Source organism: Vulpes lagopus, chromosome 8 (genome assembly GCF_018345385.1).
Source record: "Vulpes lagopus strain Blue_001 chromosome 8, ASM1834538v1, whole genome shotgun sequence".
NCBI lineage: Eukaryota > Metazoa > Chordata > Mammalia > Carnivora > Canidae > Vulpes > Vulpes lagopus.
Window position 1 is genome coordinate 37,496,844 of NC_054831.1, and position 24,898 is coordinate 37,521,741.

At 39.1% G+C, this 24,898-nt stretch overlaps 1 protein-coding gene across 1 annotated transcript in view; it reads left to right on the plus strand.

Annotated features, from left to right (window-relative positions):
* LOC121496476 (phospholipid-transporting ATPase IB-like) overlaps positions 1–24,898 on the plus strand; it is a 593,036-nt gene that overhangs the window by 355,951 nt on the left and 212,187 nt on the right. Inside the window, exon 27 of the mRNA XM_041764812.1 lies at positions 468–578. Coding sequence (XP_041620746.1) covers positions 468–578 — 111 coding nt within the window. The remainder of the gene's footprint in view (positions 1–467; positions 579–24,898) is intronic.

Below are 24,898 nucleotides of genomic sequence, written 5' to 3' on the forward strand. Positions count from 1 at the left end.
TGGAAATAGGCCGTGTACATATGTGCATTCCTGTTTTAAAAAGGGGTACTGGTGCATCAGCGTTCCTGTCCCTTGTTTGTGAGGTCATCATCAAAGCTGATTGAATAGAAGTATCTGGGGGCCACTGTGCTTTTCTTTTCTTGCAGTTCAAGCGACCACCTTCACCTAAGAGTTAAGGCCCTAAAAAAGTATTTGTGTAAACAGAATTCATGAGAATAGCAATGAGAAGCCCACACTTGCATTTGGGAAAAATATTAAGTACATAGATGTAAGAGGAGATTTTAGCTGTCCTCCCTGGACCTAAGAACTCTCTCTGCCTTTAGTTTCCAGAAGTGAATGGTTTTCTTGAATTATCTGCAGAATCTGGTTTCCTCAATGACCTTATCTGTCTCCAGAGGAGATTGATTATGTGACTTTGGCTCCTAAATGATGGGCAATCCTGAACTTTGCCGTTTTTTCCCCTTCAGTTTTCCTACTTGGAGAAGCTCCTGTTGGTCCACGGTGCTTGGAGCTATAATCGGGTGACCAAGTGCATACTGTACTGTTTCTACAAGAACGTGGTCCTCTACATTATAGAGGTGAGCAAGACCAACTTCTTCCTTGAGGGGGAAGAGGGCATCTTCACATATTTAAGGTAATTTCGAGAAAGGATTTTGTCCTGTAAAATTAAAAGGTGCTGCTGCTGGGACAGACACACATGACCTCTACAAAGCGAGAGACACTTGCAGATCAAGGCCTCAGGCCAAGTAACCACTCAGGGAGCCTTTGCATCCTTGGTCCAGGTAGAATGTTGTCATTTACACTCTGCTCATCCTTGGGAGGTCAGAGCCTGGGCAGCTGATGTTTGCACCTTTCTTGTGGGCACTGAGATGTTTCCAGGCAACCCAGACATTCTTTTCTGTCCTAGAATGAAAGGGCCTCATTTCTTGCTATATTTCCCATGGAATCTGCAAGTTACCCAAGCATTGATTCGTTGCCTCTGGGATATTTGGATGATACTCTTTAAATGGGGAAGATGTGGGAGTAAGTGGGGAGTAAACAAATAAGGTAATTAAAAATATCTCGGTGAACTTATTGGGTCGTCAAGCTGGTTTTCAAGATGTTGATTCAATTACAAGCACATTTATTTTACTTATTAGAGGGACTAGGGCAGGAGAGGGGGCGGGCCCAGGAAAAAGTGGAATGGGTACTTGCTGTTTGAACTCAGTAGAAGTGCCAGCCACCTTTCTGCTCCTCTTTAGGGACCGCTTTAGGGTCCCTTTAGGGACTGCTCTGCCACAAAGGTGTAGCGTTTGAGGCCAAGGTGGCTACTAGATTTCCATGTGTGTTTAGAAAAGAGGAAACAGGCAGTCACTCTGTGGAGAAATAGAAAAGCAGGGATAATTGCATATGGGGTTAATATCTCATTCTGTTACACATTATGTGTCTGATTTCTGAAGTTTTGGCAGAAATAATAACCAAGACATAGATCATCTTTATCTGATGTGATCCTTTAAAATACACAGCTTAGGGAATTTAGCAAGTGGTTTGCTAATGTGACTGTGACTAAACATTTCTTTATGTTCAAATTGTCTACTCTTTCCTATCAAATATTCAGGTGAAACATAAAGGTTAACATCATTCAATCTGTAACCAAACTACTAATGAATAGTTTTCCTGAGTTGTGCAGGTTGTTTACTGAACAAAGCTGCCCAGCCAAAGGGGTAAATGGGACAGAAATGTAGGAAAACCCAGAAGATATATATTATTCTAATTTACACAAAGAGTAGCCTACTTGCCTTGTCTGCTTGTCTTGTGCTGTAATACTCAGCTCAATCCACCCTGAGTAAGAACTTCTAGATGTTATTTGTAAAGGATTTTATAGTTTCTACTTTCCTCCTGTCTACATTTCTTACAGTCTTTTTTGGCACTTAAATATGTTTGTCTTTCTGTTTTTGTGACTTTTTTTGGTCTCCATGATAGCAGTCACTCCTGAATGTCACTTGGGGTCATAGATAATTAGGGCTGTGGACTAAAGGAGTGTGGGAATCCATGCTTCCACGTGCCGTTCCATGTTACACATGCATTTTCAGCTCCTGTAGTGGTTGGCTTCACAAGGTTTCTTAATAATCTGGTTTTCCTCAAAAGCAGCAAATTACAGATAGTCTAGACTTCTTATCAAGACATTTTACATGAAGCTCCCAACCCTCTAGCTTCCCAGAGCTTCCTCTGGGGCCCTTCTTAGTCATTTACACCTCCTATCTTGCCTTTTTTTTTTTTTAACTTCAAGAGGGCTAAGGATGAGAAGAGGACAATTTTTGTCTGTCTGGAAAATTCTATTTGGAATGAGGCCCTGAAAATGCCATGTGAGTTCCTTAAATTAATTAAATTAATTTTTCAATTGTAGCTGAGCCATAGTTGTAAACGGTCCTTTGTAAACAGCCTTTAAAAACATTCTTGATAAAATTTAAAAATTAAATAAAGTCCCCACCACTGTGGTTTCAGTTTTCTACTTAGTGTTGCTAGGAGATTTAATTTGGAAACCGAGAAAACAAAATCCTCAACTGAGCCCAGACAGAGCACTGACTCAGTGTCTATCCAACCTCTGTGGCATCAAGATGTACTCCAAATATAATTTTAAAAACAGGAATGTACACTTGCATGGTATCTTATTGTGTTTTGAACCAAAAGATCAAAGATTTTTGTCATTTAATTTGCTCCTCTGCAGTGAATATTTTGCAATCTATAGGTTACCTTGTAACTAATTGAGAATAAATTGTATTATATATTATTCTTAAATGGTTTTTATTCTTAAATGGTTTTCTTGTAACTCAGGGAGAAACCCTTTGCAAGAGCCAGGATGTTCTCATCTCAGAGGTCCTCTGATATATGTAACTGTCAGTCACTTATAGATGTAGTCTAAAAGCAGTTTGGCAGATTAAAAAAAAGATGCACAAATGGGTATGTGCACATACCAATAGTCTTGGCAGTTATGAGGATCAGTATGATTTGAATTACCAAGAAAGATTGTATGGAAGACCTATGAGCCTGTAATACAATCTACTTGCTTGGTTCACTGACCTATGAAACTTGATTTTTCTGCAGAAGGAATACATGGCTCTATCCTCACTGCAATATGGAACACCATCTGAAAGTTCTCTCCACTCTCATCCCTAGCCCCCTTAGGTATATTCCTTTATGACCTTTTCCTGTGTTTATGGAGCTGTTTACATATACAAACAAATTGTTGCTTTTACATAAATGTCCTCATGCTTTGTAATATGTTCTGCCGTTCATGATATACCTACCATTGTATTTGGGGGATCATCCCCATGACTACATATAGATTCATTGTATGATGTTTCACAGTATGGTTTCCTACAATCTATTTAACCATTCCTATATTGACAGATGTTCAAGTCATCTCCCTTCTTACCCACTAAAAGCCATGTGGAATAACAGCTTTCCCTCTCAGTAGACCATAACTCTTCTACCAGAATGACAGTGATCTAATTCAGGCATTACCACCACAGCACCTTCAGCACCTTGAACATAACACATGATCAGGGTTATGCATTATCATTTGTACCCCTGGTTTCTTGTTGCTGACAGACCTCAGTGCTATTTGATATGTCATAAAATTTGTTCAGACTGAAATAACTGTTGGTTCAAGTGATTAAAATAGGAACAAAATGATGGAATTGGTGATTTCAGGTCACCCTATCAGTAGGCAAAATGAAAAATGCATAAACCTTGACTCTCCATTCCCTTCCACTGCTGCCTTAATTTAGTACTTCTTACCTGCATGATAGCAAAGACTGCTGGCTTCACACCGACCATCATCTATAATGCACCCAGGATGAGGTTCCTGAACAAATACATGAGTGACTTCAGTGGCTGGCACAGCTTCTAGAACCGAAGTGCTCAGACCTGATGGCAGGGAGTGAACGAGTGCCACCGTCCTCTTCAACTCTCCAAGTTCCTATGGCCTCTGATAAAATCCCCATGTACCCCTGCCCATCTTGGATCCCAACTGCCATCAGCCTCATCTCCCACTCCATCCCTTATTCTGTTTTTAACCAGTGCTCTGGAAGTGCCACTAATATACAATTAAATACACCTTTATTAATTACACAGTTCTGTAAATTAAAACTGGATTTTATCATTAGAAACTAACTGGCAGTTGTCTGTTTGCCTCCTGTAGGAGGCACAAAGTGTTTCTGGAGATGGAACACAAATAGGGTTGCCCAACAGTATGAACGTACACTTAAAAATGATGAGAATGGTAAACTTTATGTTATGTGTATTTTACCACAATAAAAAAATGCTGAAACAATTTTTAAAAGAGTATCATAAGTACCTTGGACTTGAATCACTGGAGGGAAACAAAAATGAGTAGCCAGACCACATGCTTTGGAGAGCTCCCTGAAGGTTTGAAAAAAAATTGACATGTAGTTTTGTTTTGTCACAGCAATTAAATGCTAAGTTTTGTGGCTGTGACTAGATGGACCATATTTCTCAGAAGGTAACATTCTGTTGTGGGCTAGACCATGCAGAATCTCCAAGTCTTGTGGGGCTGATGGGGTTCCCTGTGTGTCTGAGGTGGGGGGCAGGTAAAGGAATGAAATTAGCAAAGGTAAGGAGATAGGGCTGGGTGGATATATAAATGGCTAGGGATGGGGATCTAAATAACTAGACAAGAGTTTTCTTGCTATTGGAAGCTGGAATTCCTTTTTCATTCTGAAATAAGCAAGTGACACAGTAAAAGCAATTTCAGAAAATGTGTATGTCAATATGTAGGGCAGATGGTAAGCAGAGACCTTTAATGTAATTTTGTAGTTGTAACCTTTAATTATTTCCCAGCATAATTCATAAGCAGAGAGGAATGACTGATTTTTAAAACTCTCTGATTTTGACAATGGGAGGAATTTATCTTAAATGTAAAGATTGGAGAAATATTTCTATATATTTTTGAGGTCCTCATTTGACTGCTCTGTGATAATTCCCAAAGAGAGAAGGGTCGCTTAAATTCCTTAAAGTTCCTATGCTAATGTCCACAATAGCCAAACTGTGGAATGAGCCTCAGTGTCCATTGAAAGATGAATGGATAAAGAAGCTGTGGTCTATGTACACAGTGGAATATTCCTCAGCCATTAGAAATGACAAATACCCACCATTTGCTTCGACGTGGACAGAACTGGAGGGTATTATGCTGAGTGAAGTAAGTCCGTCAGAGAAGGACAAACATTATATGGGTTCACTCACATGGGGAATATAAAAAAATAGTGAAAAGGATTATAGGGGAAAGGAGAGAAAATTAGTGGGAAATATCAGCAAGGGTGACAGAACATGAGAGACTCCTAACTCTGGGAAACAAATAAGGGGTGGTGGAAAGGGAGGTGGGTGGGGGGGTTGGGGTGACTGGGTGACGGGCACTGAAGGGGGGGCATTTGATGGGATGAGCACTGGGTGTTACACTGTATATTGGCAAATCGAACTCCAGTAAAAAAAAATATATACAAATAAAATAAATAAAATAAAATAACAAGCTCATTAAAAAAATAAAGTTCCTATGCTATTTAACAAACTAGGAGTTTGTTATTCAGAATTTCCTGAATAGCATACAGAACATAACAAGGAGTTTCAAAGCATAACAGCCTCAGCATGTTAAGCATTGTCTAGGTGTGCATTTGTCCAGCTCAGACTTTCTGAACCCCTAGGAAAAGGTTATTTGGAATGGAGAAAATTTTTAGTGATAATAACACAAATAGGAAAACAATAAGGAAGTTACTTGATTTTATTTTTTTTTTGAGTTTTTTTTTAAGTTTTTTTTAAGTTACTTGATTTTAACCTGTATTTAAAAAAAGTATGATACAGACCCCTTATAAACTTTGGTTTTGACGTCTTAAGAAACGTAAAAAGATGCCAAATCATCTGTGAAATAGAGATGAGACTTTGAAATTATGATGATTATTTGGTGGCCATCCTAATAAAGAGAATAATTGTAAAATAATTGTAACATACAGGTATTAATGTGAAAAACTGAGAACTTTATACCATGTAGGGTGTCTACTTATTTTTGGCAACATATATAAGAAATTCTACTGTTTTCATGGGGCCATTAAACTGGTATGGGATGCTGGCCAGGAACTGGGATGCATATTTAGCACGGAGGGCTGGAAATATTATCACTGAATGAGACACTGCTTTAAGCCACAGCAATTTGAGACCAAATGCAACCCAACAAACAGAATTTTGTTGAAAGCTGCTTAAGACTTCTCAACATCTGACAAGCCTAAAACAAACAAACAAAAATCCTGCACTCTGGACTCCAAAATGTTCACCAGCATTTCGTTTTCTATGTCTTAAAACTAAAACGGTAAAATGAACTATGGTTTGCATATAAACTGTCATTCTAATCCAAAATGTTCTCAGAAAAGAATTTTGAATCTAGTTTTCTGAAAACACATATGCAGTCTTTTCAGTTGTATTACAGTTTTTTGTTGTTGGACCTCTGAGTGGTTTTGAGGTTTTTTTCTCCATTTTTCAGATCACTATTGTTTGAAAATAATTATATCTAAATTACTTGTAGGCAGTAATTTCTGTCTTTCCTTTACTGTCTGACCAGCTTCTTATTTGTGGAGGCTTAATTTAAATATGTAAATGTGCAAAGATGCTGTGGGTTTGCTCAGCTGTGTTCCAAACTGGCTTTCCCCACCCCACCCCCATCCCACCCCCTTGAGAATAACCCAGACTGCATTGTAAATGGAGGGCAGAAAGCACTGGCCTTGGGTAGATTTTGCTTTAAGTGTTAGACTCCATAAAGAATAGATGTTTTAAAACTTTAAAATATTATCCGATAGCTTTTCCCCTTTTTTGCTTATAATGTACAACTTAAATACATCTCAAAAAATGTTTCATTCTTAATACGCAAAAGATCTCTTTATGGTAGAAGGCAAAGCTCCTGATAGGTAGGCTTCTTTCTGTCTTTTGTCTTCCTAGCCAGAGTTGGCTTTATGTTTCCTGATAAGGAGTCCTTATTTGAGGGGCTAGATTGGAGTTATAAGGCTAATGGTAGCATGTTAATAAGTGAAGGTGAGTTGAAAAGCACAGTCAACATATGAAGCTATCTGTAGAGATGGTTTCAAACATGAAACCATCCGTTTAGTGAAAGCTTTAAGCAGATGTTGACCCACCTCCTCTGTGGCAGGTGAAACACGAGGGCCAGGAGCCCTGGGATAAGTTCTGCAAAGTTCCCCAGTTGATGTGGGTGGTCGTGGTATGCACAACCCCAGTGGTTGTATGCACAAGTCTGTGCCAAACCCGTTCCAAGAACATCCCAGCATGTAGAGTTAGTAATTACCTAGGGGGTTCCTGTTTGGGGCTGATAGTTGTTGAACAATAATTACAATTTAATACATTGGAAGGGAAACCATTTTTAGAACATCTTCCCAGTGGGCAATTTGCAAATGGGAATTAACTAGAAGTAGGAATATTCTGAAGAGTACTTTCCCCTCCTTGTGCATCCTCATTCTCCAGGTCAAGCGCTCTGGGGTCATAGGATCCAGATAAAGGAACCAGACCAATCCCTTGCCCTTGGAAGCAAGGAGGGGATACAGATAAGACTCAGTTACAGTACAGCTTGCTGGGTGCTGGCTTACAGGAAGACCGCATGTAGTACACAGTGAGAGCTCTCCAAAGTGGTGTTTTACAGCCATGGGAGCCTCAGCTTTCCAGGATGAACTGAGCTAAGACCTGAAGGATGAACAGGAGCTGATTAAGTGAGGGGGACTGGAGGAGAGCAGGTTGGTGAGCCAGAGAGAGGCCTACACCTCTCTGCCCCACTTAACCCTCTTTGTTTATTCCAGCTCTGAGATAAATGTCAGAAGTCACCAGGCCCTCGGTAAACAAGAGGGAAGAAGTGTCGTTTGCTGGGGTTTATGTTTCAGTAGGAAGATGGCTGCAAAACTGGCTGCACATGGGCTTAGGAATGTTCTCTCAGGGGATCCCTGGGTGGCGCAGCGGTTTGGCGCCTGCCTTTGGCCCGGGGCGCGATCCTGGAGACCCGGGATCGAGTCCCACGTCGGGCTCCCGGTGCATGGAGCCTGCTTCTCCCTCTGCCTGTGTCTCTGCCTCTCTCTCTTTCTCTCTGTATGACTATCATAAATAAATTAAAAAAAAAAAAAAAAAGGAATGTTCTCTCAAAGCTGACTTGGTTGCTGCCCATTTATGGAGCTGGAAGTTTATCAGCAAATGGGGAGGGAGGGGTGACAGGGAGGAGTTGTTACGAAGCCAGAGAAATATTCACAGTCTGGAGGGAGTCCCCTACAAGATATACCATCACTTTGAACTTTATAAAAATAGACTCTTGCTTGCTCCCTTTTTACATGTGACAATATATGCTTTTTTAATGATGTTTTTGCAGCTGTTTTACCTGAAAGGATCATTATAAAGATCCAACATTCTAAAAAAAAATGTATTTAGGCATTGATGTTTTAAAAATTGAGTCTCTAACTCCATAAAACCTCCCTGAGTGGGGAGAAAAAGTGCAAGTCCAAAAACAAATCAATGCAAAGGACTCTGGGGGTAATGTGAATTTTGAGAGGTCTATTGTGTCTTATTCTAGGGTATCCAGTCTTTCCTCCCAACCTAGTGCTGTGGCAGAAATGAAGCAACCCTAGCGGGGGTTGTGGTCAGCTCATCACCATGTGCATTAAAGCCCTCACTTATTCTTTCCATTAAGTTCTGTTTCATTCAGACATTGCACCTGCATAATTTAGCATGTGTGCTTGTCATGGTGAATGTTATTTCTATTTACCAAATTTCTTCTGACTTCCCTAAAGGCAGGAACTCTTTCTTTCTGACTTTGCCCCCAGACAGGACTAAATGCACAATGCTCAATAAGGAGATAATCAGTTGAACACATTTCAGTAGAGGCTGACATGTCAGAATCTATTGGATTGTGTCTGTGTGTGTCTGTGTGTGTGTGTGTTTAGAATACAAGAGAAGATTATTTAAGTGGCATATTGTATTTCTGCTTTCTTTTTAGGAAATACCTTTCTGGTCTAACTTAAATCATTCCTGGTGGAATTTTCATACAAAGAACTATACCCTCTAAGTATTAGGAGATTAATTATTTATATTTATAATTGTTTAACTTCATCCTTTGAGAGAGAATGAAAGATAATTTTGATTGTATTCCTACCTTAGACTACCTTTTATGTAGGTGAAACTTGTAGATTTTCACTCTGGTGAAGTTGATTTTGCCAACTAGGTTTTTCTTGTCATTTTGCTCCATTTGTGTTGCTCTTCTATATTTCTTCTTGCCCTTTCTTCTGCTAGTAGAGACTAGCTTTCCTAAGACTTTTGAAATCAGTTGTCCTTTAATTCTTAAAATTAATTTTGTGAAAGTGTCTAAGCACAAATCCCCTGATCATGCCTATCTATTCATTTTGATCTCCATGTACAGCCATGAGCACTCTTCTGAGCTGGTAAATTTCAGCAACATTTGATTAAGGGTAGTTGAAAGTCCAAAATCAAGAACAGAGACTTCAGTCATAGGCTGTGGAAAAGATAAGATGACAACAGAAAGAATACCTTCTGTAGCAGATAAGGGGAAGGTAGTAGGAAGAGGCAACTCTTAACTACCCTCCCACTACGAATTCATAACGTAGTGCTCCATTGATGGAAATAATCACATTTTTTGGACAATCCTGCATTTGCTTTGAGAGGATCGGGAGCAGGTGCCTTATATTCTCATTTTTTTCTAAATTGGTCAGCCTAACTTAAGAAGAGAAATAGATTATAGCCCATAGTTCTAAAATACTTTTTGGCAAGCAAGTAAAATGTGTTTGTGATCATGAAATTCATCCTTCTTTTTCTTGGATTTAGGAGTCTTTTGGATTTGATCTTCAGTTAAAATAGCTTCTGTGAATAAGTATCACATCAGAGAGCTCATCTCTCCACTAGTAAATGCCTGTACTTTTAAGTGGTAAATAATCTTCATTGCCTTCTGACAACTCATTGGAGCCAGTATATTGGTTTTCATTTGAGCCAACATACTGGTTTTCCAACAGGTGTTCTGGGAGTTTAGAGTGCCCTTCATTCCTTAGTTGCAGTGCCCTGGCAGATTATTTAAAGAAGGCTCAGGAAGTGATGTATGTGCTTTCTTGCCTCATCTTTCAAAGTGAGGAGAGGCAAAGTAGGTTAGTGTTATTACATACTGCTTATACCTCTGGAGCATGCCGATAAAAGAATATTGATTAAAATGTTGACCTCTTTTATCCAGAGATTATAGGATAAGGTTTATTATTGCTCCTTTAACTAAGCTGCATGTTGTTTTGATGACCTTTTTGTCAATCACTTGTCAATCTGCAACTTACTTCTTTGTAATATTAAGTACTAACAAGAAACTTTTACCTCCTCGTTAGCCTTGCCTTATTGGTTTCCTTTATTCCTTTGAAGGTTTTTATTAGTACGGTATACTGGTATACCACTTCCTTTTTTTGTTAGGTTTAATTACATGTAATAAAATAATCCCTTTCTAGTGTACAGTCTGAATGTCAACAGATGCATACATACAATAGCATCATTGCCACTACATTCACATACAGAGCAGTGCCAGTACTCCAAAAAACTCCCTCAGCCCCTTTTGTAGTCCTGACCCTAGCTCTGCATCCTGTCCCTAGCAATGACTGGCCTGTTTTCTGACTGTACAGTTCTGCCTTTCTTAGAAGGCTCTGTGAGTAGAATCATACCAGTATGTGGTCTTCAGTGTAACACATTTGCAATCGTCCACATTGCTATGAGTATCAGTGTTTATTCTTTTTAGTGCCAAGTAGTATTCCATTCTGGAAATAGGGATTCCCATGGTTGGGGAGTTTCTGGAAGCCTAGTCCCAGGGGTTGTGAACCAGGGACCAGGATGTCATTGGACTGCAGATAATATAGTTTAAGGAATAACTTGAGTAAAATTTGACTGGAATAATACTGATCATAATAAGGCAAGATGATGGTGTTGGAGGGGTGAGTTGGCCTGCTGAATACTTTCTGCTAACCTTTCTGGGGAGAAGAAGGGCCAGGCACTCACAGACTTGTTTTCTTACCACTCTTCCATCTGCTGTCTCACTGGCAGTAGCCATGAATAGACAGCAGCAGGGTTAGGGTGGGATGAGGCTCGGCAGTCAGGCCACCTGGGGGCTTTTCCTCTCCTGCAACTCTGCACATGCCTTCTCAGTGTCCATGCCAGCCTCAATCTTCTTCTCTGTAAAACATGGACAATAAAGTACATACATCAAAGAGTTTGTGAGGATAAAGTAAAACCATACAGGAAAGCCTTTAGCATGGTGCCAAACCATAGAGTCAAATTAATCCTTTAGCATTATTTTAAGGTATTTAATACTTGACCAATCTTTTGACTATAGTGTTATAGGTTTGAGGCTTTTCTAGTTCATCCGTCATCCCAGAATAGGATATCCTACAATAGCAGACAGTCATCCAGTCCACCCTGTTCCAGGAACCTTTTAGGATGAGGTAAGTCTCATTTTTGCCACCTCCTTAGACAGTTCTACCTTCAATGTAGCCCCTCTTCTATGCTGTGACTGTCTATAATCATTGTAGAGCAAAATAACCATGATTCAGTCTGGTAGACTAATAAAGTTTGCTTGCCTCTTGTCTGTGTATTGCTAACAATTCAGGTGTAAATAAGTGATTGTATTCCAGTCATGTGGTCATGTGTTCATAACTGAGGAGTAAATTTTTCTAACATCATCTGTGGTCGGATATTCTCCCCTGACCCCAGAGTGGCCTTTATGGATTTCATTAATTAGCCTAGAATCCTTGATGCTCTCACACTTTACCTGAGTTCTATCAAGAACATTTAAAGGAAACACTGAAACTGATGTACTTGTCCCTTAAAACTCCAGCCCCTAAACAGTACACTCTCTTGGAGTTTGCTAGAAGAAGTCAGGTGAGAGAGTATCCTCTGCTACCAGAATAAGAATTTCACCAATTTCTTTCAAAGCCAAGCCATCTCATGTTAACTGAAACTAGTCCTCCAGACTGCGCTGGACTGAGTCACATGCCCGTGTTAGTGTCCAGAGAGAGCACTTTCTCCAGATGCCTGCTGGTTACCTGAAAACACAAGTCCCTCTCTCCATGTGTACAAACAAGGTGGGAACTGTGCTGTCCACAAAGAAAATGTCAGTACTATAGAGGGTAGGTAAAGTGCTGTGCTGATCTTGGATATTTTTTACCTGGGCCAAGTATAGCCTTAAAGTATCCAAGAGTTCTATCAATTACACCAGCCTTCAGGGTGCTTTGAAATCCACCTGCTTTGGAACACTCCACCATAAGAACAAACAACAGTGAAATATATCCAGGCCACTAGCATGTGTTGATATGAAAGTGGAAAATGAGTTTTCCTGGACTCACTGCTGTTTCTGTTCCTGAGGTTATTTGAATCTGTAAAAGCTGGGTGCATTTAATAAATGCTGCCTTTTTTTTTTTTAATGAGGAAAGTCTTGCCAGAGAAACTTACCCAAAAAGGCAATGCTGTGAAAAATTCCTTTGCTATTTGATAGGTCACAGTAAAGGCTACTGGTATCTTGTTCTTGATTTGTTCATAGTATCATTAGCTGATGCAAAATATACATTTGGCTTGGTCATTCTTGCTGGAAATTTTGAAAGCTCACATTAAGTATTCCTAACACATTGTTGCATTAAGCCTAAATGCATCTGAAAAGATTGGTGTAAGTAATACTCACTACAGGGAAGTTCTAGAGGAGCTCTGGATTTTTCTTCCCACCTGAATGACACCAAGCAGATGGCCTTTGTTTTTACCCTCATCTCCTGGGCCTTTCTTTCTAGTAGTGCTTCCTGGATTAAGCACTGCTGAATACTTACAGGAACCATGTATATATACATGCTCTTGGGGTTTTGTTTTGTTTTCCTCTGTTCGTGTAGATAGAAATCTGTCTGTGATGGTAATACCTGGGGTGCCTCCCAAGGGAGCTCTCAGAGGATGCCTCTGCCTGCTTCCCTCTCCTTGTAGGCTACTCTTGTAACTATAGCCAGCCCCATGGTTCACTTGCCTCTAGCTGGAGTCCACACAAATAGGAATCATGATTAATCTTTCTGCTGCTTCTCCTTATCTTCCTGCTTCAATAGCATCTGTCACAACATTAATCTCACAAATGATAACTGCCCATATCAAGAAATGCTAATCTGTGGTTTCAAAACAATAAGCATAAATGGGGGGAGAAAACCCTAAATTCTACGTAAAACAATCAAGTCTTTATTGTTGCTAATTAAGTTGGTAGAATCATTTCAGAACAATAAAATTAAAATAATAATTAAAATCAAGCTTTTCTGCCTTCCATAAGTCAGAAATGATTTAATTTGAATATTAATCAAAAGTCTCTCCAAAAATACTCTCTTATAGTATTAAGTCTATAATACTTAAAATGAACTTAAACATATTAGAGTTATTATAAGAAAAGCCCTATTGTAAAAGTGTGAATAAATAGAAAGACCTACCCCACTCTGGGATAGGAAGAAATATGTACACATACAAGCATCAGAGTGATTATTTAAGCAAGGAAATGCTGAAGATCCTAAGGAAGTATATGAGAAGATAGCCTGGAAATCTTGAAAATAAATGTATTAATAGGATTTGTCATGCCAGATGTTACACATAGTACAAGGTGTAACAATAAAAGCAGTTTGGGGCTGTACATGGACAGATCAATAGAAACAAGTAGAGAATACAAAAACCAGTCCAAATACAGCTGGCTCTTTGGTTCATGATTAAACTGGTATTTGAAGTAAGTGAGTAAAAGATATTTTACATAAATGGTGAAAGTCATTTGGAGACGATATTACTTTGGATTCCTAATTCTTACTTTACTCTTTCCACCAAAATTAATTACAAATGGATTTGAGGTTTGTTTTTATTTGGATGTTTTTTTCTTAAAAAAACAAAAACAACCCTCCATCTTGTAAAAAGGTTCACATGGTTCTATACTATTTTAGAAAATTAAACATCATAAAATCTCCTGTCTCTGGCTCCATCCACATCATTGCCCCCTTCTCTCTAGAGGTGCCCCTGATACATCCTTTCTACATTTGTTCATGCAGACACCAGCTTGTGTGATTATTCATCATGGGCCTCTTTCTCACACAAAAGGCTGCAGTCTAGACACCTGTTCTTCCCTTTCCTTTTGTGCCCTAACAGTATATCCCAGGGTCTTTCCACATCAATGCTAGAGGGCCTCCTTGTTCTCCTTGCAACTGTAGAGTGTTCAGTTAGGTAAATAGTTTATTTAACCAGTCCCTTATTGATGGACACTTGGGATATTTCCAACTTCAACATTTTCCTTCAACAAATTCTGCTGCACTGTTGGATAAATTCCCAGAAGTGGGACTTCCATGTCAAAGGGTAAATGCATTAATAATTTTGATAAGTACTAGCATTTCCCCTCTTTTCTTTAAATTTCTTGGAGTTCTTTGTATATTGGAGGAGATCAGCCCATTGTTAGTGGCATGAGTTGCAAGTATTTTACTTTTCCTTGTAGTAAAAGTCTGAAATAGTTCTAGACTATTCATCACAGCCTGGGAAGGAGACTTAGATGGAGTTTAGCATGAGGGATTTTGTTAAGGAGTGCCCTTGAGATCAATGTCTACCAAGGGGAACACATAGAAGCATGGAGTAACTGGCTCAGGTAAATGAATGAAATCCTAGGTCAGACGACTGGCCTTGGGCCAAAGCCAGGGTGAGAACACAGGTTCCTGATCTTGGCATTAGCACAGTTACAGGCTGCTTCTTTCAAAGAGAGCATCCTAAGAAGACCATGGCTCAGGATAAGTGGTTTCTAAAGAAATGAGTGAGAGCAAACAAAGACAAGCAAGGAAGGATGTTTTTCCTAGGAAGAGGGTATACAAGTGAGTCTGCAGAATTGCAAGTAGCTCCGAATGCTTGAAGGTTGGATATGGGAAGTGTAGGAGAGAAAATTGGGGTGACATCAGCTAAGCCTTGGGAATGTGTAAGTCATAGCATTTTAAACACAGTAGTAGTGATGTGATGATACTTATACTTCTGAAAGATCATTCCTGTAGCTTTTCATCTTGGCAGCTCATTACAGAGCAGCAGATTATATCTTCCAAAGATGGCTACACCAATATACCTTTTAAGTCCCATGCTCATCACACAAAGTGCTTCTGACACTTTTCTACTGACCAGAGAGTCTGTGTTCCCATTTTTTGTGTCTAGGTGGACCTTTGTAACAGCCTCAAGCAGTAGATACCAGATGACTTCCAATGAGTAGGTTCCCTTGGAACCCAGCTGACCTGTTGTAGGAAGACCAGGCCACATGCAGAAGCCACATGAAACTTTGTGGCCACAGGTTCTCTCTCTAAGGTCTCAGCTGCCAGCTGTGTGAGTGTGCAAACTTCAAAGGACTCCAGCTCCGGTCTTCTAGCTGATACTGATGGATGAAAGATGCATGATCCCTGTTGAGCCCTGCCCAATTCTAGATCTGTGAGCAGAATCATTCATGTCATTGTTTAGAATCACTAAATTTGGGGGTGGGGGAAATAACTTGTTAAGTCCTCATAATCCCTAGAACATTTGGTTATACCAATTTTGATTCAAATAAATTAATTACTGTCCCATCAGGCTGACAAGTTTCTTTATCTTTTGGGTCATGTACCTTTGAGCCATGCTTTCTTTGTTTTTTGTTTTTGTTTTTGTTTTTGTTTTTCATGCTTTCTTTGTACAGATGATAAAGTCATTGAAAGGAAACCTAGTTTCAAGGACCTTGTCACCATGAGGTTTAATGATCAGGCACCAGGCACACTGCTCAATGCTGTGAGCACAATCCACTCTCCCTACACTGGTATCTTTTTCCCCACCTGACCATGACAAACAAAACTATTAATTTTCTGGTGAGAGAGAAATATCAGATTTTGCTGTTGCCATGCAAGTATATGCAGTTGTCAGAACTCCTAGAACTGTACACTAAGAAGGGTGAATTTAACTGTATGCTACTTATATCTTAATTTATATCTTAATAGGCAGAGAGAGATTCTGATCATTGCTCTTAGATATTTGAATCAGGCCTAGTGCCACATCTATCAAAAGAGTCTTGTTTATATTGAACTTCTCCCCTTTCCTTCCCTTCTCTAACTGCACACCGCCCTCCCCCCGCCCCGCCATACACACACATCCTCTCTCACAATCTCACAGTTTTTTGTAACTTGGTTTTGGCGTAGGCCTGCTAAAGGTGATTCATACATCTATGCCCAAGTTGGGATTCAACGAATAGAGCTATGATCAAAATATTGGTTCTCTAGAGACTTGGGGAAAATTTGACAAAACTAAACTTAGTCTCCCTCGAGACACTCCAGCCTGGAAAAGTCACACAGGCACTTTATGTGTGCATATGTGAACAGCAGCAAGGAGTCTTCTCCCACTTGGTTTTCTCATTCCTGTGAGGTTTGGTGGCTCAAATGTGTGGGGGCAGGAGTTTACTTATGGATCATTGGGCTGTCAGAGCCTCCTATTCCTCATTATTTCTAAATTGTAAGAGTATAATTAAAATGCTTGTGTTTCTGTACCTTTCCTTAACCTTCAAATATGAATATTAGAGTAAATCATAAACCACAATTCAAAAATGCAAACCCCTTCTGTGCCCACATTTAGTATATTTAGCCAGTTTCTTTTCCGTATCCACTCAATGACAGCTGACAGAATTGCTTTGAGATGACAGATTGTCAGCACATTGACACAGATTGTGTTAGATGTATATTTTTAGTGGGAATGAATGATTTTTAGCTGAGCTTTTCTCAGAAATATAATAGGGAGAACTGTTATTCCATGTGTCAAACCTATAGAATGTTGTTGGTTAGTGGTCAACCTACTTTGTAATTATTAACAAGTATTTTATAAAACAAAGAGGAAAATTGGAGTTTACTAAAAATATTCTAACATCTACAAAAATAGACATGTTAATAAATAGGAAAGGAAATTATCTCCATCTTCTTGGCTCAAGATAGAGAAAAAAATAGTACTTTAGAATTGTTCCTGGTTCTTAATCATGTTTTATTACTTAGATAATGTTTGGGAAAAGAGACTGATGAAAACTTGGTAGATAGGGCATTTCTCTACATTTATTTGTGAAAGTGAACTAAAATCTGGAGTTCACAGAATAGTATTTCCCTAACATATCTAAGAACTATGATCACTTAATGAGATCCTGGTTTCTTATGAGTACTTTATTGGGATCAGAGGCTAAATTGTGTGCTTATGACATAGCTGCTACCTGCAGGTACTGGAAATAATTCAGTAAGGAGGCTGTGTGTTGCTTTCTGACTCTGAACATTTGGGACCATCTCTTTACCATATACGAGCCCTGAGGACTTGAGATAGGAGAGTGGGATACATGTTAAATCACTTTTAATGTAAGGAATGCCCACATTGGTTCCCAGGGGATAAAATTAGTCAAGGACTTAATGGGGAATAGAATAGGCCTGGCTTCCTAAGTAACTATCTCTCTTAAATCTTCAGCATTGGCCCAAAGCGATGTATTTCTTCATACTCACTTTGAATAGCCATTGTACCACACAACAACTGGCCTGCCTTAACTTGATTCCTTTTAAACTGGGAAGATTTTCAAGGAGAAATCTTTAAGAACCTGGAGCCAGGGAGGAGAAAACACTATAAAATTACTGAAGAAAATAAATTTTATTATAAAAGAAAGCAGTTTTAATTTTTCTCTCAAAATAATTAACAGCTGCTAAGGAACCCTCAGTCCTTCCAGTGCCTACAAAGAGTACTGTTTCCTTGGTGTGATCATTAGCGGAGTCTTTTCAAGTGAATCCATAGATGTCCTGTGGGAAGATAAATCTGGTTCTGTAGAACCCTAGCCCTGGGTGGCTGAGATGCACCCATGAGATTTCAGGTTTCTTTGTACCTGTCCTGCACCATCCTGAGCCTCACCTGGCTGTCAAACCAGGAGGCTTTTTCCTACTCCTGATGGAAGGAGGCCCCAGGGCATTATTACCACAACCTGCTGCAGGGATAGTATGGTAATATAAATAAAGATGATAATAGCAAATCCAAGAAGAATACATAAATAAAACTACTAAAACATACTTGCAGATACAAGTCCCATTCATAGCTTCACTCAGACCCTAGAAGTGGACCCCTTGGCCAGATTATGCCTTTGGTCGTAGCCTGCGTTGAATCCTTTTTAGGATGAAGAGTAATATGGGTAGGACACATTTTGAAACTTGATTTGCAGTTACTGGGCCACTATAAATCTGTATTTAAAAATCTAATTACCAAACATGTTTAATGACCAAGAAAAAGCTTTGTTGAGATAAATAGTGACAATGTTTTATACCACATAAACTCAGCTATGCAAATATATGGGCATATAAAACAGACCAGAAGGACAAACCCAATATATTCATACTTATATTTGAGTCAGTAAATGTATGGATGATTTTTTTCTATGTTTTATAGATATTTTTAAATGTTCCAAAAGGAGTATGTTGATTTTATATGCAGAAAATGTCAATTTATACACATGTGAGTAGATGCTATAAATGACAGGGCTTAGGAAAAAGACAACTGGAAGTTAGAGTTGACATGAATATTAAAAAACAAAATCACCCAGAAAATCCACAGAAACAAAAGTTAGGCCTTTGCAACAAAAAATCAGGATATTATGGGAAAAGCATCACTTATGGAATCTTACATTATTATAACATAATACCTTTTGCAGTCAACAGGGCGTATTTATTACAAATAGTTCTCCCTGAAAGATAAATAATAGTTTTCCAAAATGCCACTCACTTAGCAGGGCTTCATGAACTATGTCTTTGAGAGTCTTTGTGAGTTCAGAACACACCCATATAATAATACAAACTTACCATGATGCAGGAGAAACAAAATAGTGCTGTAATAAAATCTGTTTCAGTCACAAATTTCATATTGCTCTCTTTGAACTTCAGGTACAGTGCTCATCAGATACGGACATCGCACCCAGAACAGCTTAGTTCCCATTGCAGTCAGAGTTCTATATTAATTTGTTCCTTTCTGGTTTAAAAATGTGTACTGAAAAATTTATACTTGAGTGGTAATTGATCATCATAATTGGCGTGAAAAAAAGCTTTAATCCAAATAACACTTTGCATTAACTAACCTGAAAGGAACTATTTCATCTATAACGTATATAGACTCTTCTATCAAGTACACATGCACTTTTTTAAAAGGAATTTGTTGTACAGGATGCCTTATTGCCATAGGTTTTATTTATATTCTACTTTCTACTATATCTCTAAGTTTTGGAGGGGCTAGACTAGTTTTATTTGCTGACATGACTGTTTATGGGTGCAGTTTCCAAGGGCCACTAGGTGTTTCAGTGCCACTCATAATGGCACACTTTTGAAGTGTTAAAGTTTTGTAACATCCCATGCTGCATTCATAAGAAAGTAAAGGTCTTGATACTTAAGTGTACTCAAACGGGGAAAACAGTGTAGCCTTGGCAAACTGATCCTGTTGAACTGCAAATGGTTGTCCATAGGAAGGGTGCCTTGATAAATCTGACCAGGTGAGTGAGTTGTAGATGTCTAATTTATGCAGATTGGATCTATATCCAATAATAACAGATCCCTTTTCATGTTCCATGGTTAATTTTATTTCAAGAATTCCCTAGCACCTGTGTTATTTTTCCTGTTTAATTTTGCCGAGACTATGTTACCCTCAGTACAAGGTATTTTTACCCTTGAGGATCTCCAGTTGACGCACATGACTGCTGGCCACCATGTCTGGCTCATGGAATGAGCTTTCAGATTAATTTCAAATCTTGTTTGTTTCAATAGTAGTCATTCTCTTGCGAAGACACTTATCACAGAATGATCAGCAATTCACATAACTCTGAAACTCCCTCCAGGAAACATCTATTATTTGTGGAAAATGTCACCTGATTTTCTAAGAACTTCTTCAGTTTTCTCTGTATGTTTTGGGGTGAGGCAGAGGAACATGATGGAAGGTATCTACACATTGTGATTTGGTACACACAGCCGTGAAGCAGTCTTGTACTTCGATGTGACTTTTGTCTACTTGGCCCACAGAAGGTAGAGGATTCTTTTTGTAGATTTTTTTTTTAAAGACTGAATGTCCAATCCTCAGTGGAGAAGGAGTATTCAGGCAGCTTTAAATGCTTAGAAAATAATATCAAATGTCTGTGCATTAAGACAGGATTTAGGAGTATTATAAAAGCTAGTTGTTAGAAGGAAGAGACTGGGAAGCGTAACTTCTGACTCAAGTGCCAATTGTGTATGTAATCTCTCTGCCCTTTGGTGTCCTAATTATAAAATGGGACTTAACCAACCTCTTAGGACAGTTGTGGAAGTTCAATTGTAACAGCAAATGAGCTCTTTCCAGAGTCTAAGTACTAAATGCACCCCTCTCCTAAACAGAGTCCTATTAGTGGGTGATTATATTGGGTATGATGGATGTTCATCACTTGAAAATGATTTTAAACCAGTCTGCCTCCTTGGAGGGAAGATGTGGACAAAAGGGTGCCTGCACAGAGGAATCCATGTGAGTTGCTCCCAACCGCAACTATATGCAGAAGAACAGGGAACTTTCTCTCTGAATGTATTTTTAAGGATTCCTTTCAATGCAAGCTCTCCAGTTAAGGATTCCAGCTGCTCTTACTGATGCCAGATGAAGCCAATTTAGGGCACAAGAATATTCTTAACGGGAGATTACCACTCCTCTTTTGAGTGGACCTTCATGAAAACAAAATTTGGACATTTCCGATAGAGAACCCAGATCTTCAGGAAAATGTAATACATTTTCTAAAGGAAGTTAAAAAGCTGAAATATTATCTGATGACTGTACTGTATTCTATAGTAATTATAGTCAAAATAGTAGCTAACATGTACTGAGACTTTTCATGTACCACCCACTGTTTTAAGTGCTTTACACATATTATTTAATACCCACCAATGCCTATTAGAGTTTACTGCCATTGTGCCCATTTTCCATGGGGAAACCAAGGCATGCACAGGTTAAGTAAGTTGCTCATGATCAAACAGTGGCCAAGCCAGGCATTCTGATTCTAGGGCACCAGCTTCTATCTATACCATATATTTCTCAACACAATGGGAATGAGGACTGGACATCTGCACTGACTTGGTCAGAGAAAAACTCAGGTTAATTGTTTACTAAAGGGAAGGGTAATAAGCACAGTTACCAAACACAGGCACATGATAATAAAATCTCAAATTGGATCACAGGTCCATCCTAAGAAGTCAAGCAAAAGATATACTGGAAATTACCACGTAGTCACCTGAATCAGGCCCAGTATCTAATATAATCTTCTTTCCAGTGATTTTCAAAAATCTTGCAGATGATTTATGGTACAGTTATTTCGACTTTTGAGGTTGTGTAGAAGGTTTCTGATCACCTGGAGACACTATATGGATTTTCTCCCTAAAAACTTGTCCCCAGGGAGAAGATTGCTCAGTTGTGAAATTGAGCATTTCACAAAGAATGTGTATGTGTCTCGGTGCCAAGCAATAGTGCCCCAACTATGACTGTTGTGTTTTTCTATATCTAAGCCATGCTCTGCCTGCCTCCCCATCTCCATTGATGCTGGAAAAACTTAACCTTTGTAAAATTCTCATAAAGCAGCAGCAAGAATAACCATAGAGTGTGATTGGACCATTGTTTCAGCAGCACAGGGACTCAGGATTCTAAGAGTTTTCATAAAAACTGTAAGTTGCCCAAATCTGTATTAATCCTGAGCAAAAGCAGCAAAAAAGCATCTTTCAGGGTCCAGAATTGTTGAGATTTTGATCCTGGGTGAAACTATACTCCCATTCAGCCATGGAACCTAAGTCTGAGCCCTAATCTTGCATAATTTTCTGATGTCTGTCTATAGGAGTATATTGGGCAATTGTTTCATAAGGCACATATAGTTACAACCAGAACAGGGACTGCCTTGTGGAAAGAGAATTACAGTTTGTTGGATGGGGATTTTTCTAGGTTCTTGTGGAATCTGTGCTCTCTCTTCTGTGATGGCTGAGGAGCCCAGAATATCTCTCTCTAAGATGTCCTCTGTGTCTGGTAGGCTGTCCAGACATGCTTACCTAGAATGGGTTAGTGTTCTGACCCGAATAGAAATCCCCTTGTTTCTCAGTTTCAAGCCAAATTCTTTAAGGCTTCAGTATTGCTCCATCCTTCTAATCTATTGGCCAAACACATAACTCTTGGAAGCTCATACAGGTAAACTTTACCCAGTGCTCCTCTTAAAATCTACCTCCCACGTCCCTGCCTGTGGGTGGGACTCTCATGAAGATGGCAAAGAGTTGCAGATCAATCAGAGAGGAATTGCTTCTGGATATTCTTCCTTCCCCTTGCCAGAGTAGTTGGGATAAAAAAAAAAAAAAAACACCTTGAAACTTAAGATAATTAAGTACCTGGACACAAATGTTACTTTACTATTAGTAGTGCAAACCCCGTTGTGACCTACATTAATGACAGATGAATTATTTGGATAATAGAACTTTTGAAACTAGAGACACTTCCTGTTATTAAAAATAAGCATACATCATTTTAGAGCTTGTCTTTACAGATATACATGATGAATAGGTGCATTGAAAACAAAACAAGGGATCAACCAGAGTACTTGAGCACCATTTTTGTAGCAGCCACTTGCCTGAGACCTTGCAGACCAGTAGCTCCCGTGTCGATCCTCTTCCTCAGGAGTAGGGAGAGACATAGGAGGACTAATTGTACTTGAGAACTTTCTCAAGTCAGACTGAAAACAGCAGACTGAGAATAGAAAATGTAACCACTGGAATTCTGCTTTCTCATTCATGATTTTATTAATTTGAGTCTTTTCTCTCTTCTTTTTAATAAGGCTGGTTAATGGTTTATCTATCTTATTAATTCTTTCAAAGAACCCACTCCTGGTTTTGTTAATCTGTTCCACAGTTCTTCTGGTCTCTATTTCTTGAGTTCTGCTCGAATCTTTATTAATTCCCTTCTGTTGGGTGTAGGATCTATTTGCTGTTTTTTCTCCAGCTCCTTTAGGTGCAACGTTAGCTTTTGTATTTGAGTTCTTCCAGTTTTTGGATGGATGCTTTTATTGCGATGTATTTCCCCCTCAGGACTGCTTTTGCTGTATCCCAAAGATTTTGAATGGCTGTATCTTCATTTTCATTTGTTTCCATGAATCTTTTTAATTCTTCTCTAATTTCCTGGTTGACCCTTTCATCTTTTAGCAGGATGGTCCGTAACCTCCACATGTTTGAAATCCTTCCAAACTTCTCCTTGTGATTTAGTTCTAATTTCAAAGTATTGTGGTCCGAAAATATGCAGGAGACGATCCCAATCTTTTGGTATCGGTTAAGACCTGATTTGTGACCTAGTATGTGGTCTATTCTGTAGAAAGTTGCATGTGCACTTGAGAAGAATGTGTATTCAGTTGTGTTTGGATGTAAAGTTCTGTAAATATCTGTGAAATCCATCTGGTCCAGTGTATCATTTAAAGCTCTTGTTTCTTTGGAGATGTTGTGCTTAAAATACCTGTCGATTGTAGAAAGCGCTAGATTCAAGTCACCAAGTATAAGTGTATTATTATCTAAGTATGTCTTAACTTTGGTTATTAATTGATTGATATACTTGGTAGCTCCCACATTCGGGGCATAAATACTGATGATTGTTAGGTCCTCTTGTTGGGTAGATCCTTTAAGTATGATATAGTCTCCTTCTTCATCTCTTACTACAGTCTTCAGGATAAACTTTGGTTTATCTGATATAAGGATGGCTACCCCTGCTTTCTTTTGAGGACCATTTGAATGGTACATGGTTCTCCAACCTTTTATTTTCAGGCTGTAGGTGTCCTTATGTCTAAAATGAGTCTCTTGTAGACAGCAAATAGATGGGTCTTGCTTTTTTTATCCAGTCTGAAACCCTGCGCCTTTTGATGGGGTCATTAAGCCCGTTCACATTCAGAGTTACTATTGAAATATATGAATTTAGTGTCATCATGATACCTATTCAGTCCCTGTTTTTGTGGAATGTTCCCTTGGACTTCCTCTATTACAGAATCCCCCTTAGTATTTCTTTTTTTTTTTTTTAATTAATTTTTATTGGTGTTCAATTTACCAACATACAGAAAAACACCCAGTGCTCATCCCGTCAAGTGTCCACCTCAGTGCCCGTCACCCCTTCCCCTCCAACACCCGCCCTCCTCCCCTTCCACCACCCCTAGTTCGTTTCCCCGAGTTAGGAGTCTTTATGTTCTGTCTCCCTTCCTGATATTTCCCAACATTTCTTCTCCCTTCCTTTATATTCCCTTTCACCATTATTCATATTCCCCAAATGAATGAGAACATACACTGTTTGTCCCTCTCCGATTGACTTATTTCACTCAGCATAATACCCTCCAGTTCCATCCACGTTGAAGCAAATGGTGGGTATTTGTCGTTTCTAATTGCTGAGTAATATTCCATTGTATACATAAACCACATCTTCTTTATCCATTCATCTTTTGATGGACACCGAGGCTCCTTCCACAGTTTGGCTATTGTGGCCATTGCTGATAGAAACATCGGGGTGCAGGTGTCCCGACGTTTCATTGCATCTGAATCTTTGGAGTAAATCCCCAACAGTGCAATTGCTGGGTCGTAGGGCAGGTCAATTTTTAACTCTTTGAGGAACCTCCACACAGTTTTCCAGAGTGGCTGCACCAGTTCACATTCCCACCAACAGTGTAAGAGGGTTCCCTTTTCTCCGCATCCTCTCCAACATTTGTGGTTTCCTGCCTTGTTAATTTTCCCCATTCTCACTGGTTGAGGTGGTATCTCATTGTGGTTTTGATTTGTATTTCCCTGATGGC